This window comes from Struthio camelus, chromosome 11, assembly GCF_040807025.1.
Source record: "Struthio camelus isolate bStrCam1 chromosome 11, bStrCam1.hap1, whole genome shotgun sequence".
Taxonomy (NCBI): domain Eukaryota; kingdom Metazoa; phylum Chordata; class Aves; order Struthioniformes; family Struthionidae; genus Struthio; species Struthio camelus.
This window is the reverse complement of record NC_090952.1, coordinates 25,949,573-25,970,668: the sequence shown is the minus strand read 5'-3', so window position 1 is coordinate 25,970,668 and position 21,096 is coordinate 25,949,573. Positions and strand designations below refer to the sequence as shown.

At 61.7% G+C, this 21,096-nt stretch overlaps 1 protein-coding gene across 1 annotated transcript; it reads right to left on the bottom strand.

Moving 5' to 3' along the window:
- Window positions 1–11: 11 nt before the first annotated feature.
- On the bottom strand, window positions 12–21,096 carry MPP1 (MAGUK p55 scaffold protein 1). Its single transcript, XM_068957522.1, has 12 exons — window positions 20,865–21,096; window positions 13,747–13,890; window positions 13,327–13,405; window positions 12,183–12,268; window positions 11,047–11,115; window positions 6,856–7,052; window positions 6,412–6,518; window positions 5,556–5,636; window positions 4,886–4,966; window positions 4,071–4,273; window positions 3,385–3,459; window positions 12–1,387 (listed from the first exon to the last, which is right to left on the bottom strand). The coding sequence occupies exons 1-12, from the start codon at window positions 20,964–20,966 to the stop codon at window positions 1,211–1,213; spliced, it is 1,401 nt and encodes a 466-aa protein (XP_068813623.1). The 5' UTR covers window positions 20,967–21,096; the 3' UTR covers window positions 12–1,210.

Below are 21,096 nucleotides of genomic sequence, written 5' to 3'. Positions count from 1 at the left end.
CGAGTCATGGCACTGTTTCAGCACACGTTTATTGCTGCTCATTGTTTCCCTGCAGTGGATCAGAACAAAGGTCCCTATTGCACGTTAACATTTTATTTTTGGCATCCTTAAAAAATTGCACAGGACTTCTTAACCCCCTTCCCCTTTCCCACTGCTAACTGCTGAAACACACAAAGGAGATCTTTCTCCAAAACGATGGCTATGGTTTGCCCAGGAGGCATGGTGAGGCTTCCTGGACATGGTCAGGCTGGGACTTGTGCATCAGTACACTCCTGCATAAGAAGGAATCCCATTGTATGAGTGGCTTTTATATTTGCATACAGTGTGTGAGACACCCTAGACTCCGGAAAACATGACTGGATGATCTTTGTAGAGACACTGTTTCTACTGCATGCAATGGATAATTGTGGCTGGATCTAATTAATGAACTGTCCCTCTGGAATTTGGTCTGTGGGACTTAACTTAGCTACTGCTGAATTTCTGTCCAGCCTGTAACAATTGGGGTTGCACAGTGAGAATTTAAATACAGGGAGTTTTTACAAGTTAAAGGTGCACAGGGTGAGTCAGAAAACCCAAACTTCAGAACACAAGGGTGAGACCTGCCTGGTGAAAGCATGCTCCAAGCCTCTCTTGTCAGATCCACGTTCACCCTTTCTCTGCTCTTCCCTGTTTGTGAGGGGAAACCCTTGTATTTAGGAGCTCTGGTGCAGGTTATGAGAAGCCTCCCAAGCTGAGGGCTTTCCTGAAGCCTTACAAACATGAGCCAGGCTTTCAAAGTGTTTGTGCTGCGCAGTGTGCACACCTGCGATGGCAGAAGATGTCTTCCTGGAAGGCCCTTGTGCTACAGCTTCCCTCAGGTCTGATGCAGAGACCAAGGTCAGCTGGGTACTACAGCAGAGTTGTGCTTTTTCCCCCACCTGGCAAGGTGGGGAAGCTGTGCTCTGAGCTGAGGGGATGCCCTGGGCCCTGCCGTAGCCTGTAACTTAGCCCTGGCGTTTTGCCCCTTGGGCAGGCTCTGTCCTGCGTTCCCCCAGGAGAGGAGATCTGGAGACCCTGTGCATGATGGATTGAATGAGACTGTCCGTGAAACGGCAGAGGCAGGGAGTTGTTTTGGGCTGTGTGTTGATCAGGGGAAGCCGAGCAGAAGGTTTCTCTTCTCCCCGTTTCTGCAGGATGGGTTGGTGGGAAGAGGCTGGGGTCGGACGCTCTCTCAGTACACCCAGGAGACGGGCACCCACTGTGGGGAGCTGCAGGCCTGCTCAAAGGCTTCCTGCAGCAGCTTGAGGCTTTCATCCACCCCGTTGTTGACTAGTGACAGGTCAAAGTAGTGTGCGTATCGGCTCCGGATGCTCTCTGAATCCTTCCGGAGCTGCTGCAAAGCCTCTGACTGCAAGAAACAGGAGAGAGTGCTCAGAAGGCTGGGCAGGAAAGGGTCTCCCGGCTGAATGACTGCCCTTGTTTCCTGGAGCTCTTGGGGGAGAGGGTAGGGGGCAGGGGAGGAGTTGCACAGCTCACCCCAACAGCTGAGCTTCCTCTCGCCCACAAAACGTCTAATGTTTAACTTGCTGCTAAGTCTCAGAGCACAGAGTACCCCTGACAGGCGGAGAGCGCTGCTGCGGTCTCACAGGAGTGGGTGTCTGTGGGTTTTTGCTAGACTTCGAGGCAACGCTGTGAGCATCAGGTTACCTGCTAGGGTGAGGCCAGCTCTGCTTGGCCTCGTATTCGTCTTGAGGATGTTTTGTGGCAGCTCCCCGGGATGAGATGGTTCACCTAGCAGCAAGCTGCTCGTTGCCGCTGCTACACGGCGCAGCCAGCTCGAGGCCTGAGGCCGCTTTGAAGGTGCGGTCCCTGCAACGTGGTCCCTTCCCACTGGCTTCTCTGGCAGAGCCGTACCCATCGCCCCCAGCCCACCGCTGTCTCTTCCTCCACAGACCCTTTAACTGGGCAGCAAGCACCTTTCTCCAGTGCAGCCCATGCTGTGCTCCAGAGGCAGCGCAAGCTGTAAAAAGCCGTGTTGGCAGGTAAGAGCAAGAGTGTTCATGTGTGGGGTGGGGGGCAGCACTGCAACTGTGTTCTCCTGTTGGTGCTGGTAAATAACCCTTCTGTGGGCAGCAGACCCTCTGCCTGCCGTCCCTCGGGTGGGTGCAGACCCACAGAGTCTCGAGGGAGGAACTGCTGGGGTGAGTGTGGGGGTGCCAGGGGGTGTGCAGGCTCCATGCTGGGCCAGAGTGCTGCTTCTGGGTGCCAGCAGCAGCCAGGGTGGCCCTGGGTGCAGGTATGGGCAGCCCAGCCCAGGAAAGCCACCTGCCCCCTCCTGCCAGCGTGGCTCATCTCCCACAGCCCTGCAGCTAGCAGGGGTGCCCCAGTAACAGGGTGGCACCCCTCTGGGTGGTTAATGCCCTCAGCAGGGAAGTCCAGACCAATTTGCATTTATCTCCCTAAGGGAGCTTGAAATGTGTGCAGCTCCCTGCTTGGGATGACGTGATCGCTGCAGCCCTGTTGTTTGTTGCTCAGCAGCTATCGCAGGGGGAGGAGAGCGATACACAGTTTGCCTGGGTCATCTGAACTCTGCTAGGTCATGCTTTGGCCCTGCTGTCTCTCCTAGTGAGCCGCTTTGGCCCTGCTGTTCCTCCTAGTGAGCTGTTCCCTGAGCCCTGCCAGATGGCTATACATAGCACGGACAACAGCAGGGCTGGCCCTGCCCACTGCGGCAGGAGCCTGTTCCTCTCTCGGGGGCTGCAAGCGGCACTGGGCCCTGGGGCTCTTCTCCCCAGGGAGGTTAGCCCACGCCGGGGGTGTCAGCCGGGCTGTGCCCGGTCAGGGTAGGCAGCAACCTTGTGTCTAGGGCTCCCTGGGAAACAGCTGGGGTTGCCAGCCCTCCTCGGGGAGCTCGGTGCTGCATGAGTTAACAGCAGCATCCCTGCTGCTTTCATCCTAATTCTGGAGGAATTAGCATCTTAATGAGCCAGAGAATGGAAGGAGCTGCTGTTTGTGTGTGCTATTTGCATAGCCGATGACAGGATAAATCATTTTCCTGCTGCAGCTGGAGGCAGGGCCCCTGGGTGCTGAGCTGTGCACCCAGCCGCATGTTAGCGGTTGATTATGCTACAGGGGAAATGCTTGCTGGGGGGCATCTAGGGCTGCAGGAATCTCTGATTCCCATTTCTCAGGCTTGGCCTGATGAAGTTGCCCTGCTGTCAAAAATCAGTGTAGAGAAGGAGGAAGCTGGTCCTAGTTATGGAGCAGGGAGAGCCCTGGGCTGCTGCTTGGCTTCTCCTCCCAAGGGTACTGGGCTACCCCTGCCTTAGGACACAGTTTCTGGGGGCAGGTTAAGCCTAGCAGGAGGGGGACAGAACCGTAGCTTCAGGGCACTGTGCCACTCACCTGCTCCGCCTTGTCTGTTGGGGCAATGAAGACTATGAAGGGAGAAAGCTCGGCCGTGCGGACGATCTTCAGGGTCTGCAGAGAGAGCAGGTGGAGTTACTGGAGCGGCCGCTCCTCGGGGCAGGAGCAAGCACTGCCGGCCGGCTGCAGCCCCATGCTGCGTGGTGCAGGGCTGTCCCCTGGCCGGTGTGCGAGGCTGGGATAACAGGGCAGCACCTCATCTGGGGCTATGGGCTCCATGGGTGGACTCCAAGAGGGTGATGCAGGGGTAGTTGGGCGAAGCTGGGGCAGGAGTCCCAGCACGGGTCCCCCCAGGACCCTAGGCTGGGAGCTTGCAGCCCAGCAGCGGGGCTGTTGGACAAACATCCTCCTTTGTGCAAAGCAGCACTGACGTGCTCAGTGTCGGAGAGGGCAGCGGGTCCCTGCGTGGGGCCGAACCCCCTGCTCTCACAGCGGCCAGGCCCTGGCCTTTTCTGCCAGCCAGGCACATGCTGCGATTGCGAATACCCTCACCATGCCCATGTCTTGGAGCCAGAAATGCTCCCAGCACTCCCCGGCCTTTCGCCCTCACTTTGTGAAGGACGCACATGCAGCTTGCTGGAGAAGGCAGGCACAGTCACGGCCAGCACAAGGTAGGTAGAGCCAGGGCAACTTCAGGCCTCTCTGCCCATCCCTGTGCTGCCTACCTGGGGCTCGATGTCCAAAATGGCAACTTTGTCCTGCTGGTGGATCTTGTGCACTGTCTCGAACTTGGTGCCAAACATATTTCCCTGGTAGCTTCCGAACTCCAGGAACTCATTGGCTGAGATGTCCCGGGTCATCTCCTCAGTGGAGACAAAGTAGTAGTCCTTGCCGTCCACCTCGTTCTTCTTCTGGGGGCGTGTGGTGTCTGGGGAGGGAGGGAAATGGCCGGTGCCCTCAGTGCTGGCCCCCAGGAAGGACTCGGGGAAGGACTGGAGCGGCTGCTGCTGCAGAGCACCTCTTGGGCAGCTCTGCTCTGGGTGGCCAAGGTAGGGGGACAGGTCTGATGCTCACATGCTGAGCACTGAGGCTGGGGCAAGGAAGAGCACAGAGGACCCTGGTACCTCCAAGGTGAGGCTACTAATCCTTTTAACTCCTTCCTGCTTGGGATGAGAAGGCAACTCATCCCTGCTCAGCTAGCCCAAAGAGAGCCATCTAGGCCCTGCAGCCTTGTGCTGAGATGTGAAGATCAAGGTCTTTCTGCAGCACAGGTGGTTGCAGCCTTGGGGCTGTGTTCAGGCAGCAGGGAAGGGGGCCCTGTGGTGCTCTGCATGGTGGCCTCTGCTGCGCGAGGCTTGGGAAGTGCTGGAGGAGCATCTTCCCCACCTCCTGTCTCATCTGCTGTCAGAAGGTCCTGGCTGTGCCAGGCCTTGCTGGCTTGGGGAGGAGGAGGTGAGGGAAAACATGCTGCATGCTCTGCCCTGCCCTGCGGCGGGCACCGGGGCAGGGCTGCACGCCTTGCCCCCGCGTGGTTACTTACACGGGGCTGGGTACATGAACTTCTCCGGGTTGTTGCTGAGCAGAGCGTTCTTGATGTGGCTGCGACCCACTCCACTGGCCCCTGTGGGGAAGCGGGGATGAATGCTGGAGCTGGGCTCGGAGGAGGCAGCAGGAGAGGCCAGTGCCCCTCCGCAGCCCTCTGTCCAAGGGAAGGTGCAGAGCTCTCCAGGACCTTGCCCAGGATCTGCTGCCTGAGCTGGTCTGTAACGTTTCCCAGCCCTGGGCCAGGATTTCCCTCCACTGGGCGCTCTCGCCCCCAGCTCCAGCTGGTGGCAGGACGGGTGCCTTGCTGAGTGGCTGGTGCGGCTGGGCCACGTGGGCTCTCTCATGACTGTGGTGCCCAGTGGTGGGTGCTCAGAGCCCATGGCACAGTGGTGGTTGCTTTGACCAGAGCTGTGTTTGACAAAAGTTACCCACAAAGGTCTTTTAGGAGCCAAGGGCTCTCCTGGACTCGCTGCGGGTGGTTCAGTGCAGGGGCCAGACCACGCACGACGGTGTGTCAGGCCTGCTCGGCTGTAGAAACGCTGCCCAGGGCTTACCAGGCACCGAAGGGCAGTGCTGCCCCGGCCCGAGTTCAGCCCTGGTTCCCCAAGGGACCCACGAGACACGGCCCCCCATGCTGCGGGGGGGACGCACGGGGCAGGACCTACCTATGAGCACCAGCGTCTTCCTCTTGAAGGCAGGCAGCCTCACCACCTCCTCGTAGGACACCACATCCAGCTGGTCAAAAACTGGGGCAGAGGAGAAACGGGACAGAGGGTGGTCAGAGCCAGCTTGCCCACAACAGCAGGACTCGGCGTGTGCGTGCGTGGGAGACGGGTCCTTTGGCAAAGCCTAGGGAGCCAGCAGGGCTGTGAGCGAAGAAGCCCTGGTCGGCTCCTCCGGGCTCAGGGCCGCAGCCTGAGCGGGCATCGGGAAGCGGCTGGCGCAGGAGCTGCGGAGAAGGTGGTCCAGCAGGCCCCGAAGGAGAAGCCAGGGCCTTTCTCGCCCAGTGATTCTGCTCAGCGCAGCAGGACCTGGGAGCAGGGGGTGGGGAGGCAGCGGGAAGCTGCCGAGAACGTGCTGCTGGGGGAGCTTTATTTATCTCGCTGATTTATGGCCTTGTTTGTCAGTGCTTGGAGCCGCAGGCCGGGCTAGCAGCCAGCACGTCCTCGAGCCACTGCCTTCGCCGGCCCAGCGCTTAGCACCGGCCCGTTCCGGGGCCGCGGGCAGCCCTTGCGGCCGCTTCGCCCCGGGGCTGGGCAGCAGCGAGGCCGCCGCTTGCCCTGCGGGTTTGGAGAGCCCCGGCGGGCACCGGAGGAGAGCTGCCGGGCCGCTGCAGTCGTGCCAGCGCGCTCTCGCAGAGCAGCGACGCGGCCGAGGCCAGCTAGCTGTGAGTCGGGGACCCCCCGGGAAGCCGACGGTCCTGGGGTCCCGCTGCTCGGTGTAACCCCCGTGGGGAGACCTGCCTCTGCCCGGAGACGGGCTGAAGGCCAGGGCTGCCGAGGGCGCCCTGCTCACACTTACTTGAGCTGTGCTTGGCCAGGTATTTATCTTTGCACTTCTTTTTCTTCCCAAAGGGGCTGCAGCTCTGGGCTTCGCTCTGACTGGACTGGGTGATGCTCGCCACGCGCCTGCCGAGAGAGGAGGACGCCGCCGTGGCCCGTCTGCCGCCCTCCCCGCCCCGGGAGCGGCGGCATCGTCCCTCGGGCGTGCGAGGGCGAGAGGAGCGGCATGAGGCTCACCCCAAATCCAGCGGCCGCGTCCTCGTGGGGCTGGTGGGCCCTGCTGGCCCCACTGAGACAGCACGAGCACCCCGCACTCCTGCGGCGCATGCCCAAGCATCTCCACGCAGCCCCCCCAGGCATGGCCACGAGATGGAGATGGAGCTGCCAGGCCCAGCGGCAGGGGCACGGCCGTACTGAGCCTAGCGCCTGCGCCCGGACCACGCTTCCCTGCCCGGACACCTACCATTCCTGCAGCTCCGGAGAGGGGATGAGCCCGGCCGCCTCGGTACAGGACCCCTCCACCCGGCCCTGCCACCAGTTGCTGTCGTCCTTGTTTATGATCTGAATGACGTCGCCGATCTGGAACTTCAGCCCCGCTTCCTTGCAGGGGATCAGGTTGTCCTTCTTGGGGTCGTAGTCAAACTGGGCCCTCATGAACATCTGCGAGAGAGAGGGCCAGGGTCAGCAGGGCTGCGCTGGGCAGCTGAGCCTGGCCACGTCGCATCCCCCAGCCCAGGCTCAGGGTGCGAGGCCCCCGCTCCAGAAGCCCCCTCCCAGCACCGAGTGCTTTCTGGGTCCCACGAGGCTGCCCAATGTGTGTGTGTGTGTGTGTAAACGGGACCGAGGACCCACAAGCCTGCAACCACAGCAGAGACCAGTCCTGTCCCTCCTACCCTGCTTTCTGCCGCTTTTCTGAGCCCCCCCCGCCAAGCTCTACAGGGAGCAAAGGAGCTGTACGAGGCTTTGGGGGCAGCTCTTGGGCATAGAGCTGCTGTGAGGATGAGGCAGGGAGGAAGACGGCTGCTGCTTCCTCGTGGAACCGTGCATCCCGGAGCTGATGCTCGAGCCCTGGGCACGTGGCCCCCCACCAGGTGCCACAGAGGCCAGTGCAGGCGAGCTGAGCCATGCGGCAGGAGAGGCTGCAGTGGCAGGGCCGAGCTGCCCGGACCGCCGCGGCGCTCAGCAGCAGCTGGGCTCAGCGCTGGGCTGAGCGGGCAGGCCTGTCCCACCTGTGCAACCTGCAGCCCCTGCACGCTGGGGCCCGCAGGGAAGAATCACACACAATCACAGGGTGGTTGAGGTAGGAAGGGACCTCTGGAGATCATCTAGTCCAACCCCCCTGCTCAAGCAGGATCATCCACAGCACGTTGCACAGGAAGGCCGCGGCTCGCTCCCCAGCTGCCTCACCCTGGCCTCGGCCAAGGGCCGTGCGCTCCCCCTGCACAGCACGGAGGCTCCAGCTCTCCGAGGCTGCGGTGTCGTGTCTGGCCCTGCCCAGGACTGTGCCTGGTCTCCTCAGGACCAGCTACTCTTGTGGAGTTACATTCATCACAGCTGTAAATTTGAAATGAGCTGCTGATGCTTCCTAAGCCTCCTGGGGCTGGGAAAGCCCTGGGGACCGGGAAGGTGTGGGAAAGTGCTCACACCCTCCTGCCCTCGCAGCTCCTCGCAAGGGCGTTTGCAGCATCTGCTTCCACTGGAGCAGCCCAGCACCGCTGCCTCCTGCGCCCAGGCCCTCCTGAAGGCAGCAGGCAGCCGGGCGCCTCCAGGCTCTTGCAGCCCCGCAGCAGCTTTGCAAAGCCAGCAGAGAAATGCCTTGTGGCTCTCACACATGGACCTTGTTTTCCAGGAAGGTCGTTCAGGAAGAACAGACCGTCAGAGAGCAACAGGATGGCTGAGTGTCACCTCTCGCTGGGAGGAGGGCAGACAACGCACACGGCTTCCAGGGCTCACCACCACCGGTGTTTTCTGCGCTGCTGCTGGTTCTCAGTGCCTGGATGAACAGGTCCTTGGCTCAAACGCTGCCGCAGTTTGCCTGTGGCCTGTGCACCCGGCAGCATAGGGCCAGGTCAGCAGGTCAGGACTAGGACAGAAGCAAGGCAGAGGCAGGGTATGGAGGAAAAAGGACACGGTGTGAAAGGCAGTGTTTAGGGGACAGCAGCAGGCCAGGGCTAAGCATAGTCCTTGCACTGCCCTTCTCCTGGAGCTTTTGTCCTATGGGCCCAAGCCTGCCAGAAGGTGCCTCCCATGCATGCTGGGAGCCTGCAGTCCTGGGGGTGCAGAGTCCTGGGGGCTCTCCTACAAGCCAGAGGTGCTCCCTGTTGTGTTTGAAGCTTTTGTATTAGTTTGGGATGTGCTGGGCACAAAGCACGCAACCCATGGAGAGCGCTGGGCCCTTGCCCATCGGAGCCCCTGGCGCTGCCCGGTGGTCATGCCACAAGGGCCTGTCTGCAAGCAAAGCAGCCTCATCAGACCTACGCTCAGGCGAACGTGGGCTTCCCCTCGAGCGTGACCACGACAAGTTGTTTATCCCAGAGATGCAGCAAGTAGCAGCTGGGCAAAGGGATTCACGTTTGGGTGATGGCGTGGCCCCATCCTCAGCTGGACAGAGAGAGCTGTAATGGGCAGCGTCTAGGAAGTCTTGCTCCCTGGGTAGGACAGACAACGCTGTCCTTGTTAAAACATGATTTCCCACGCTATGTCCTTCTTTGACAGCGCTGCTATGGCCTGCAGGACGCACAGGGCCAGCAGGACGTGACCACGGGTCCCTTTTGCTGCCAGAAAGTCACAGCTCAAGCTGTGGCCCCTCTCACCAGGGTGGAAGCTCCTTCCAGGATCAGTCCGGCCACCTCCTCTGCACTTGCTTTGAAAGCACTCTCCAGTGCTGGGCTGGCAGCACAAACACACCGGGGATGCGCGGCGGGCACTGCCAGGCACCTGCATGGAGACCCCCACGCCCACAGCCCCGGGGCCCCAAGCCCGGCACAGCTAGTTCACTCTGCTTTTGAACAGCCTCTCATACACAATTTGAGAGCTAGCTTCAAACGCCTCCAGCCATTGCCCAGGTCCTGCAAAGGCCAGCTCCAGCTCCAGCTGCACAGCGCTTGCCCAGCCCCTCGCTAGGGCCTGAAGAGCAGATGCTGAGCAGGCTCCCACACAGGAGGCCCTGCTATTTATCTGCACCGGGATCTGCACCATCCTGCCCCTCAGTCTACGCAACGGTGATCGTGGGGGACAGAGTGATCCCAATCAACAAGCAGATTGCACAGTTGCTCCGCTCCTGGCACTGGACTGCGACAAGCAGAGACTCGGGGAGCCCACGAGCTGCAGTTCCCGGGAGCAGCCAGCGCCGCAGCCCGGACCCCCGAGAGGGACACCAACTGTCGTGGTGGAGCAGTTTGTCCCTGCGTCCTTCCTGGAGCCCGCAGCCAGCTGGGGCGAGCCAGCAACCCCACATCCTTTTTTTTTTTGGAGGTAATTTTTCCCCTGGCACTGAGCTGGCCTGGCTGATCGCAGCTGGCTTGGACAGACCAGGGAGGACGGACAGCGGGGCAGGGCAGCCACAGGCCAGTGCTTAATAAACAAACACGTGCAAGGTTGTTGGAGGTGAAACGGGGACAGCAGCACGTGAGAGAGAAACGGAGGCTGTTTTTAGTCTCTGTCACGCTCAGAGACTTTGGCTCTTTGGGATTTTGGGTAAGGGACTGCAGACAAAAGGAAGGGGGGGTACCATGGGCTTGCCCTGCCCGTCCCAACCCCGTCCTTGCACTGGGGTCCTCTCCCCCTCCTGCCTGTCCTCGTCCTCACGGCCGCAGGGGCTGCAGCCCGTGACGGAGGGGCTGTGCTGGGGCCAGCGCCTGTGCCCGGGGCAGGATGGCGTCCCAGCCCTAGGTGGAAGAGCAAGCTCCCTCCATCATCTTCAACTGAGCGCTTGGGCAACCTCTTTGGCCATAAGAGGAGCAGAGAGCAGGGCATCGAGGGCAAAGCCAGCCGGGTCCCCGTGCTGCGAATACAGGCATCCCCCCAGCCTAGCCACGGCAGCAGGTCGAGGGAGCTGCCTTCCTCCTCCCCGACGCTTCCTTCCTCCCACGCGCTCGCTGCTAGCACTGCTCACGAGCAGGCTGGTGGCAGCCGGAGCTACGTCGCCGCCGCCTGCGATGAGCCGGGCCGCGAGCAGCAGCGCAGCAGCAGCAGCGAGAGGCTGCGCCCGCCGGCACCGCTGTGACCTCTTAGCCGGGATGTGGCTACAAAGCTCTGCAACAGCAGCGGCTCCGAAGGGGCAGGAAACACCCTCGTGCTTCCTGGCACGCGCACGCCGCTGCTCGTCACCTCGCCAGCCACCGCACGCAAGCACCGCTGGGCTCTTTGAAAGGGGGGGAAACGCCGGCCCAGGTTTCTACATGCACATCGGCTAAATACACCCACGGCAGGGCCAACCTCTGCTCTTATTTGCGCTGGGGTAAACACAAGACAAGTCTCTCCGTCCTCCAGCAGCTCAGGCAAGGTAACAGGCAGCCAACCGTATATCCCACCCCTGGTCTGAAGACAGCTCTCGCTCCCTCCCGCCAGCTCTGGTCCCGGTGGGTTGCTCTGGTCCCACCCAGCCCTGCAGCCACGTCACAGCCTGGCCTGCACATCTAGAGGCTGCACTTACCTGGAGAGCAGGAAGGCGGCTTTGCTGGTTGGGAATGACTTTTATTGAGACCATCCCCTTGGTTTCTTTCTAGTGAACAAAGGAAGGGGAGAGAAAGAAGTGTTGGAGGAGGTGGTGCCTGGAGCCACCCTGACAGCAGCAACCTGCTCCAGGGAGCTGGTGCCTGCAAGGACCCACAGAGGAAGGGCTCCTGAGCGCTCCCAGCCATGCTGTGACGCTGGAGGGTACCAGGAGCCCAGCCAGAAATCGCTCCACTGGGGCTGGGCTAAAAGCTGTAGTAGCTTAGCTTGCCTGCACTTGTGCCTGTCCCCATGGGATGACACCAGCGCCCCCAGAAAGGGCTGGCTGTGGGCCCTGCTATGCCTCACCAGCACGACCCCGCAGATCTGCCCCGTCTCCAGCCCGGCTGCAGAGAGCCTGGGAGAAGAGGGCGGTGGGGCTAGCGCAAGCTGCAGTGGGGTCCAGGCCTCCTGCTGCGCTTGCTGATGGGTGCTCTCAGCACCACCAAGGCCTCCCTGCAGCCAGGACCCCGCGCAGCAGACACGGATCAGGACGGCCTCAGTGCGTGAGCCTAAGGCACTGCTGAGACCCTGCTCAGAGGTGTCTGGGACTGCTCCCTAGTGAGCGTCAGGCAGGACCACCATGACCTGAACAGCGGGAACATGGCCACCACATGGTCCTCCCCATGGTCACCTCCATTCATCCCAGCTCTTCTGGGGCTGGAGGGCAGCGATGGTCCAGCCAGTGCCCAAGGCACGGCCCCCTTCTCAGAGTGCTGCGAGAACAGCCGGCCTCTGCGCTCAGCAGCTGAGCGCTGCACGCCTCCGTGAGCAGAGATGGTTGCCAAGCACCCACACACATCGGGACACGTCAGGGACCTGAGTGATGCTGCTCAGCAAACAGCCTTTGCTGCTGCTCTCAGGAGGCCCGAAACAAGCAGCAAGCAGAGACCACTGAAGCTGCGTACAGGGCCTTGGCTTTGAAAGGGCCGTATTAAAGCACCTCAGCAGAGCAGCCCTGGCTCCCGCTGCATCGCACTGATGCGGGCAGCTCGGTGTTAAAAATCAGACAATATGCATGTTTGTAGGACAAAAGGTCCTTCTTCGGGAACGGCCCCGCCAAAACCAAATACCTACCAGCATCTTCTGTAGCTGGTCAACTGAGTGGTTGCTCACACTCTGCCCATTGATTTCTATGATTTCATCACCCACGTGAAGGGACCCTGCCAGCGATGGGAGAAACAAACCCATGAAAGGCAGGAGCAGGCAAGAGTCACTCACCAAACCCAAACCGCGCAGCTCCACCAGCCTCCCGCCTCCCTAGCCGAGCTCTGTCCCGACGCCTTGGGGTTCGGTTTCTCCGGGCAGTGCTTGCAGAACCACAAATATCACCTAGGCCGCAGGGGACAAAGCGGGGAAGGGGACCGGATTCTCCCCACCGCACCCAATGCACACATCTCATCCAATCTGAAGGTCATCGGGTTACTTTCCTCTGTATGTCCTTCAGTGCTTTAGGTTGTGACTAAGGCATCTGTTTTAGAGGTAACCAAACCCAGCCTCGAGTATCTCACCTCAAACCAAATGACAGTCTCCTTACAGAGCCCTTGGACACGGGAGTGCTTGACTTTGTGTGTTTTCAGTGAATACATCCAGCCAAATTTCAGCCTCAGCTATACTGCTATAAATCAGACTCCAGCAGCGCTACTAGAATGGCTCCTGGGTTATTTTAGCACGGGTAAGCTCAGACTTCCCACTTGGACGCAAGGCTGGAAAAGGGGCCTCTTGTTGTAAGTACAGAACATCTCATTTCCATACCCCCTTTGCAAGTGCCAAAACCAGAAAATGGCACCTATTTATTTCTTTTGGCACCTTCCTTTGGTTTCCAGAGCCAATCCATAGCAATCCTGTCCCATCCGTGTACTTTAGGAATGGGAAGAGCATCCTGCCCAGTCTCTGGGGCATAATCCATCTGTTACAGTGACCCCTCATGAGACAGACAGAGACAGTCTCGGGTCCCATTTCTGGAGATCCCTTCCCCCAACCCTTAATTTCTCTCCAAAACCTCCAATACATTAACACAACCACCAGGCAGAGAGAGAGAACTGAGAGTCCTGGGTTCCTGGTGGAGGAACAGACAGAGTTGACCATGTGATACGGAAAAGCCAGCAGCGCTGTTGAGCTGCCTTGTCTCTGCACAGGAAGAAACCAGCTGCAGAGGTGCACCTGGTACACTGCCTCTGCAGGGGCCTCAGCTGCTAGACTCCCTGTCCCTTGCCGTTACCTTGTCTGTGAATCATGCCCCCGTGGAAGATCCTGGCCACCATGCAGCTCTGCTTGTCGTTCAGCTTCAGTGTGATTCCCTGGAAGACAGGAAAATCCATGACTACCCGCTGGAGGGGAGAGCTCCCATCACAGTCCTCTCTGGGCTAGTGTCAACAGCAGGCTGCACAGTGTCTGGGGAAAAGACCTCTGCTTGGCCAGTCCAACCTGAACTCCTGAAGTTCCTCTTGGCACAAGCATCACCCGTTGATGAGGCTCCCTCCAGGTCCCCAGGGAGGAGGCAGTATCCAGCACTCTCTTCCTCAGGTTGAGGTCTCCAGCGATCTCCAGACTCCCCAGAGGCCAGCATGTTAGCATGGCTCTGCCTGCCCCTCTGCCCCCCTCCAGTGCCACCAAGCTTTGGGACCTTGCCAGCTCTCACCATGGGCTCCTCGGTGACCTTCTCAAACTGGACAAGGCGTATCTTCCGCACCTCGCGGCCATTCGCGTGGGAGGGACTGCCCAGAGTCGCTGAGCCGTTGGTATAAATGTCCTCAGTCATGGCATTCAGGGACTGAGTGACGGCCTGTCAGGGCAGAAGAAGACCAGGGTTTAGGGGCTCCACCAAAACGGGCAAGGGGGAGCCCTGGGACTCCCAGCTCCCCACTGTGGTGCTGAGCTACTCCAGTGTTAATGTTCCTGGGCACAGAGGGGAGGGAGGTCTTGGTCAGTAGAAGAGAGGACAGTAAGAAGAAGAAAAGGAAAAAAGAATGTCACCCTTGAAGATGTGGGCCTGATTAGCATTTTTCCAGCTTGGGAAATTCTATGAGGTACAAAGACTTTGGAAAAGTACAGGTACCAGAAGCCAAAAGAGTCCACAGCTGGTCATCTTCTGCAGCAACGAGTCCCAAACACTATTTATGTGCCGCAGCAGCACTTGGCTCCAAAGCTGGCTTGTTGCAGAGCGTAAAGCCCAGGACAGCTTCATGGAGTGAATGGAGCAGTTTGGGACTCACCCAGGGGGAATAGGAGGAAAACTGGGGCCAGGCTCTACTCATGCTCAGTTTGCAAGTTCAGCTTTTCCACACCTAGGACAATAGGCAACCGACACAGTCCAGAGACATGTCCTCATCTGGAGATGTCCAGGAACCAGCAAGCCCCTCCACAGCAATTCCCTCCACAGAAGGCTTTCAAGAAGCATTAGCCAGAGATCAGATCCTGCAAGGCACCCCAAAGCCCTCACATGACTTTCATGGTATCATCACTGACAGTGCACATCTAACAAACGGACTGCTCCCAGCAGAAAGCCCACCCCAGGAGCGAGGCTGCAGTGCACAGATGGTCAACCAGTCAACGCTCAAGCCAGTGAGGAACCCCAAAACTGCCCAAAAGAGCTTCCCCAAAGCCTTATGCATCCTGTCTGAGGTGGCCCTATGAAGGGCTGGGCCTGCCTACACTCAGAGTTTGGGGGATATCCTCCAGGTCTGCAGTGGCCTCCTCCTGCCGTTTTTGGAGGACTCCTGGGGCTGCCTGGCCCCCATCCCATGGCCACCACAGCTAAGAGGCAGAGGACCACAACAACGCCATAGACAAGGCCAGAGAGAAGTCCCATCCAGGCACCAAAGGCAAAGCGCTCCCAAGCCAGAGCTTCCAAGCCAGCCAGAAACTCTCCATTCCCCTCCCCGGCACCCAGCCATGGGCAGGTCTGTGCTGGTGGGCAGTGGGAAGCCAAAGCACAGAACTTCAGCAGTGGGGAAATCTCCATGTTCCTTGTCCCTGGCTTGAGGTAGGTGCTGGGACCGGGAGCAGGTGGAAAGTGCATGGAGTCCCAGCTGGAGACCCTGTCGTGTAGCGTTGAGCCCTGCTGAGCTCCTTAGTCTCTGCACAGCTGGCAGACATGTACCTTCGGCCCCGGGTGCAGCGACCTGCCTTGAGCTCCAGCCACCACAGCTCTCCTGAATCAGTGCTGGGCCAGAGCCTAGCAAAACCCACACCTGCTCCGACCTGCGGCCCCTGCCCACCTTGCTGGCATGGTCGAATCCCTCCCTGCGCCCAGGCTTGGCTGGGGCAGCTCCCGCTAGCCCACGAGAGCAAACCCTCCCCAGCGCCCCTCTCCATAGGAGGCCACCAGCTTTGCAGCCACCTTTCCTGACGTTGCTCTTCTAAGAACGGATCACACCCTCTGTCCTAGTGGGGCCCAAGTCAGGAGCCACTGGCAGCAAACCCCACGGGGACATCCACCAAGGTCCCCATCCGCTTTAGTCTGGCCTCGGTGGCGTGGCAGTGGCGTGGCCCGCCATGCCCGGCCACGCAGAACTGACGCCACCTCTCCCCGCTGCGCAGCTGGCTCGCTAACGCCCGGCCGAGCGCTGCTCCCGGGGCATCTGCACCGGCGCCGGTTCAACAGCCAGCCTGACCCAAGCGCCCCGGCTTGCTCTCGCCTGCCGCCCCCGGCCTCCCAACCACGCTTTCCTGCAAGTCGCCCCGCTGCGCGGAGCTGCCTCCTCCCGGGACGACGGCTCCGGGCAGCCGGGGCTCCGCGCCGGGCTCTGCGGGGCTTTGCTCACCCCCGCAGCTCACGCGGGCTTTTTAAAACACCAGCAGCAGTGCAAGAAGCTGACCGGCCCCAGCTCGCTGCTGCACGTGTTGGAAGCAGGTAGCGTCGCCAGCCTGGTCTGTGCCACCCGGAGGGACGAGCGGCGTCGCAGCCCAGCCCAGGGACCACGGGCAGAGCCGGGGCTGCGAGGGCACGGGGAGCTGCACGCCGGTGCTACGCTCCAGGCAAAGACGCGCAATTTATTTTTAAACAAACTGTTTCCAAAAAAAACCCAAACCACCTCCTCCTCCTCGCGCGGGTTCTGGCTGCCAACGGCTTGAACGCGGAGGAGGCGGCTGCATCTTAGGCCAGAGCAGCGGGGTGGCGGGAGGAAGGACCGACGGCCGCCCGAGGACTGGCGCTGGGCGAGCCGTGCACAGGGACCCGTCCTGCAGCGCTGCTGCCTGCAGCCGGCCCCTGCCTCTGCCAGCTCTCTGGGCTGCTCCCCGCTCTGCTGAGCAAGCGGGAGAGCACAGCAGCAGGAGGAACTTCTGCAGCCTTGCCCCGAGGCCAAAGTGCCCGTGAGGTGACTTGAGTCAGCACTGCCCCCTCTTATCGCCTCCGTGCCCCGGGAAGGCATGAATTCCCCCGCAGCGTCCCGTCTCCAAACCTCCAGGCTCAGCAAAGCCCGACGACCCGGCGCGCAGCACAGCCTGCTCGGGCCACGGGAGTTCCCGTCTCCCGCAGCCGCCGGGCCCCGACCTTCGTTTTTTGCTGAGGGCTGGCGAAAACGCCCAGCCCTCGATGCTGACACAGCACCGGTGTCACCCGGCTGCCTCGTGGTGAGCAAGCCCCGCTGCGGCACGCAGGGCTCCTTCGCCGGCTGCGGACGGCCGCGGTGCTTTCGCGGGAGCCCTGGAGCCAGCAAGGCCCTGCAGTAGCTCCGGGCACGGGGCCACCAGCGCCCGAGCAGCCAGGCGGGGACGGCGCGTGCCTCTCGCGCTCGGCCCCCGCGAGCTGGCCGGCCGGGCTCCCCAGCCCCGCGCGCTCCCGCGGCCTCGGGGGCCGTTAGCGGCGGCTGGCAAACCGCCGGCGCGGCTCCGCTTGGGCACCGCTCCGCAGGAAACATCTGCGAGCGCTGCCAGGAGCCGGCCCGGCAGACAGCAGCCGCCGCCGGCGCTCAGCACAGCCCCCGGAGCCGGGGCCGCCGTGGGGCAAGGAAGGACGGGGTCTCCCTCCCGCGCAGGTTCGGGCCGGGCTGGGCACGCTCCAGGCTCCCGAGCGGCGTTTCGCTCCCGAGCCCGTATTTCTGTAAGGGGCTGCCCCGTACCCCGGGGCTGGGTGAAGGGCACCGGGCTCCTGCCCGGCCATGCTCGCTCCGCCAAGTCAACGGGGAGCTTCGTGAGGCTGGAGCAGTCCTTGGCGAGGACCCCGGCGCCTGGCGCCCCGTCCCCACGGCAGGGCCGGCGCAGCCTGCGGGGTCTGCACCCGCTGCCGCCCTGGCTCACCTCGGCTGCACGCCACCAGGGAAGTCAAACATTAACCGGGCAGCTCATTTACAAGAAACCGAGGCAGCACTTGGAGAAAGCAAAGGGCACGTTCGGTGGTTTGGGAGCTCCTGGCTCTCCTCGCTGTTCTCGCCAAGCTTCCTCCGCATCAGGAGGCCATGAAAGACCAGGTCTCCCGGGCGAGCACGTGGAGGAAGGTGCAGGCCCTGCTGGTTTTGCTGAGCAAGGGCCCCAAAGAACGGCAGCACGGAGAGGTGCACCAGGGCAGGAGACCGCCGGAGCCGGGATCCCGCCCCGGCATCGCCCTCGGCCCGGTACGGCCGGGCGCGCCAGGGAGACACGCTCCGCTGCCCAGGGCGAACGGCAAAATCCCGGCTCCCTGCAGGCATCATCACCTCTTGTAACCACCGCGGAGGCGCGTGGCGGCACTGCTGGAGAGGAGCCGCCGGCCGCCTCGGGCAGCGAGGCTGCGAGCCGAGCCCCGGGGCCACCCTTGCCCAGGAGCCGCTGGCTCCAACCCAAGGCGAAGCGCGCAGCCGGCGCAGAGGCAGACTCGTCCCCTGCAGGCAGGTGCTGCCCGCACCTCTCTGCAGATGCTGTCCTCGCGGCAGAGAAATCTCAGCTGCTTGGTGCAGAGATGCCCTGGCCAGGCCACCTCCGCTGCCACCCGCGCGCGCCCCGACCTCGCCTCCCCGCAGCACAGCAGATGCGTGCATGGGGGTCTCGGGACAGCATTAAAAAAAAAAAAAAAGCAAACTACCAAAAAGCAGAGCTTGAGTGTTGCTTTCTGGCCACTCCAGCAGGCTGGGGAGCCACAGGCATGTGGACATCTAGAAGTCATTAATCACTGCCTCCCGCCTGAGGCTACTGCCTTCCCAGCTCTGCCAGGACCATCACCCGGTCGAGTATCGACTAACCTCTCCCAAGACCCCAGCAACATGGTCCAGGATTTAAAAAAAAAAAAAAAGGCATTTAAGCCAAACAGGATCGCATTGATTAAATTAGGATAAGAAACAGCTATGTGGACAGGTCAGACGGCGATGGACAGGTCAGGGGGAACGGCGAGACAGGAGGGAGCGGAGCGGCTGTGGGGGAAGGTGTCTGCGCCCGGCTCCCGCAGGCTCGGCTCCGCGTGTCCTTGCTCTGACTCCAGCTCACGCGGGGCTGAAATTGAGAAGGGGCAGGTTTTCGAGGGAGCTCAGTCAAGGTTTGCTGAGGTACCGTTTTCCTGCCAGGAAAGACTGATGCAGCCTTCCAGATGTGTTTGTGAAACCTGCCACCTCCGAGGCAGAGGCACTAAAACCGTCATACCCGAGGAAGAAATCTTCTGAGCGCCCCAGGGGCTCCATCCCCAGCCTCCCACAACCAGCCCTGCAAAATGGCTTTTTCCCTACTGCCGTTACACACTGGAACATCGCAAAACACATCCTAAGAAGGTGAAATCAGCCCTATCCCCTTCATTTTTGGTCAAAAACAAAAGTTTTGCTCAACGCCTAACTAGTTTTGCCCTTGGCCGTTTCGGAACACCACCGTGGCCGTCACTGAGAGGGCATCGACCGTGGGTATACCTGTGCCGTTATTAACGCTGGCCTCTTCTGCACGCTCTCTCTTCCCATGCCAGCACCTCCCTTTTCTCCCCTGGACTCCCAAAGGGCAGATTCGCTGCCCATTTTACAGCTGGGGGAACTGAGTCACGGCAGATAAGGTGACAGCCCAAGGTCACCCTGCAAACCAGGAGCAGAGCTAGGAATAAAGCCCACACCTCTTTGGCAAATCTGTATGTGCCAGCAGGGAGATAAGCGGAAAACATATGGTCGCGGGCTGGGGCTCAAGGGAAGAGGACAAGCGGCTTCCTCCGCTCCTGCTTGTTTTCTACTAGCAAAGCCACCACTGCCACTCACTTTGCGCGCTCCGTCCCCGTGGGAGGACTGCAGGACAGCGCTTCCCAGCACGTGGCTCTGCCGGGGAAAAGGGGAAGAGGAACCTCCCGCTGGCTCTGTCTGACTCAAGCGGCGGAGCAGCCGGCCAGACCCAGGACGTGTGACGTCCCTACAGCTGCGCAGGGCACCGCGGGCCCGGTCAGCGCCGTCTCTGCCTGCTTGCGACTCAGCCTGGCGAGTGCCCGACTGGGAAGCTCAGGACATATAACCCACCCCCCCCCCAAGTCCCCGACCTTCGTGAAAGGGGCATCCGCAGCATCCCCCCCCCACAGCCTGCTGATCACCCCGACACACCGCAGGCTTTCCCCTTCCCAGCTGCAGGACCCCCCCCCCCCCCCTCCAGTGGGGTGCCAGCCCTACGGCGCTCCTCTCAAAAGGTCTCACTGCAAGCCCAGGTCTTTTTTCTTTCTTTCTTTCTTTTTTTTAAGCCCTGTGTCAGGGTTGAGCCATAAAAAGCACACAAACCACCGGTGTGGGCCCGCTCTGAGCGAGCCTCTTTTGGATGCTTTGCTATCCAACAGGATGGGCCAAAGACAGCACTTCAGAGAAATTTCCTCCCTACTTTTGGAGGCCCCCCGCAGCAGCAAGGAAACCTCGGCGCAAGCCAGACGTGCTCATGCTGTGGCTCGGTCAGGGGCTTCTGCTCAGAGCCGAGCGTCTCTGCTGGGAGAAAACCGCTGGCTGCTCAGCACAGGGAACTGCTGACCTTCTCCCGCTTACGCTCAAGCAGCCCCAAGCAGCACTGGCTGGGGAAGGAGCCCTCCCAGCATGACAGAGACAGTGCAGCCTGCCCTTCTTCCACTGCAGACGGCGTGTGTCTGGCCCCCAGGCCCGCTGCCTGCCCGGGGAGCGTGTGAGAAGGGCTGGCTGCATCCTTTCCCGGGGCCGAGACCCTGCACCGCAACCCCTCCAGTCTACGCTGTGGACCTGCAGGTTGCTCAGCAGCCGAATCAGCTCATGTGACAGGCAGTTCCAGTCCAGACCAGCTACACAACTTTGCAGCAAAAACAAGCACAGCCTCCTCCGTGGCAGGATGCTAAAGCCTTCCTCCCCTCCAGCTCAGCTCCCTCTTCCCTGTCCGCGCAACGCTAGCCAAGCTGGCTAACCTTTCCTCTAAGGAGCCCCACGGCCCCGAGCAAGGAGACCTGCTGCCAGGGTGCCGCAGGGCCCAGCGGCGCCACGGAGGGGGCAGGCACCCACGTGTCCTCCTGCCTGCCGTGGGGTGGCTGCTTGATGTGGCCTTGCTCCCCGCTGCGGGGGCAGGAGGGACGGGACGGAGGGGGACACCCCAGGGGCCGGTGCGGGCCCTGGCCAGCCCCGGGTGCTGGGTGCGGGGCATCGCAGCAGGCAGGTGGGCAGGCTGGCCCGGGGAGGGGGGCAGCAGGGCAGGGGGCGCACAGGGCTCCATGCCCAGCCTGTTCGGGGGGTTCGTCCAGGGGGTCCCCCGGCCCCTGGCAGGAGCCAGCCAGCGCCAGCGGCAGAGCCCCCCCCCGCCCAGCACCGAGCACCGGCGCCGGGGCTGCCCGCGGCCGCGCTCGCAGGGGCCACCGCGCCGCTGGCCCCGGGCCCGGCTCACCTCGGGCTTGGCCCGGTTCTGCAGCAGGTGCTCCAGGTAGAGGTCGGAGAGCGCCGTCCGCATGCTGCCCACGCTGTCGCTGCGGCCCGACTTGAGGGTCATCCCGCCGCCACCGCGCCGCCACCGCGCCGCCAGCAGCCGCAGCCGGTTCCGCTGGCTCCAGCAGAGCGGCTCGGCCCCGGCCCCGCCGCCCGGCCCCAGACCCGGCTCCAGCCCCGGCCCCGGCTCCGCC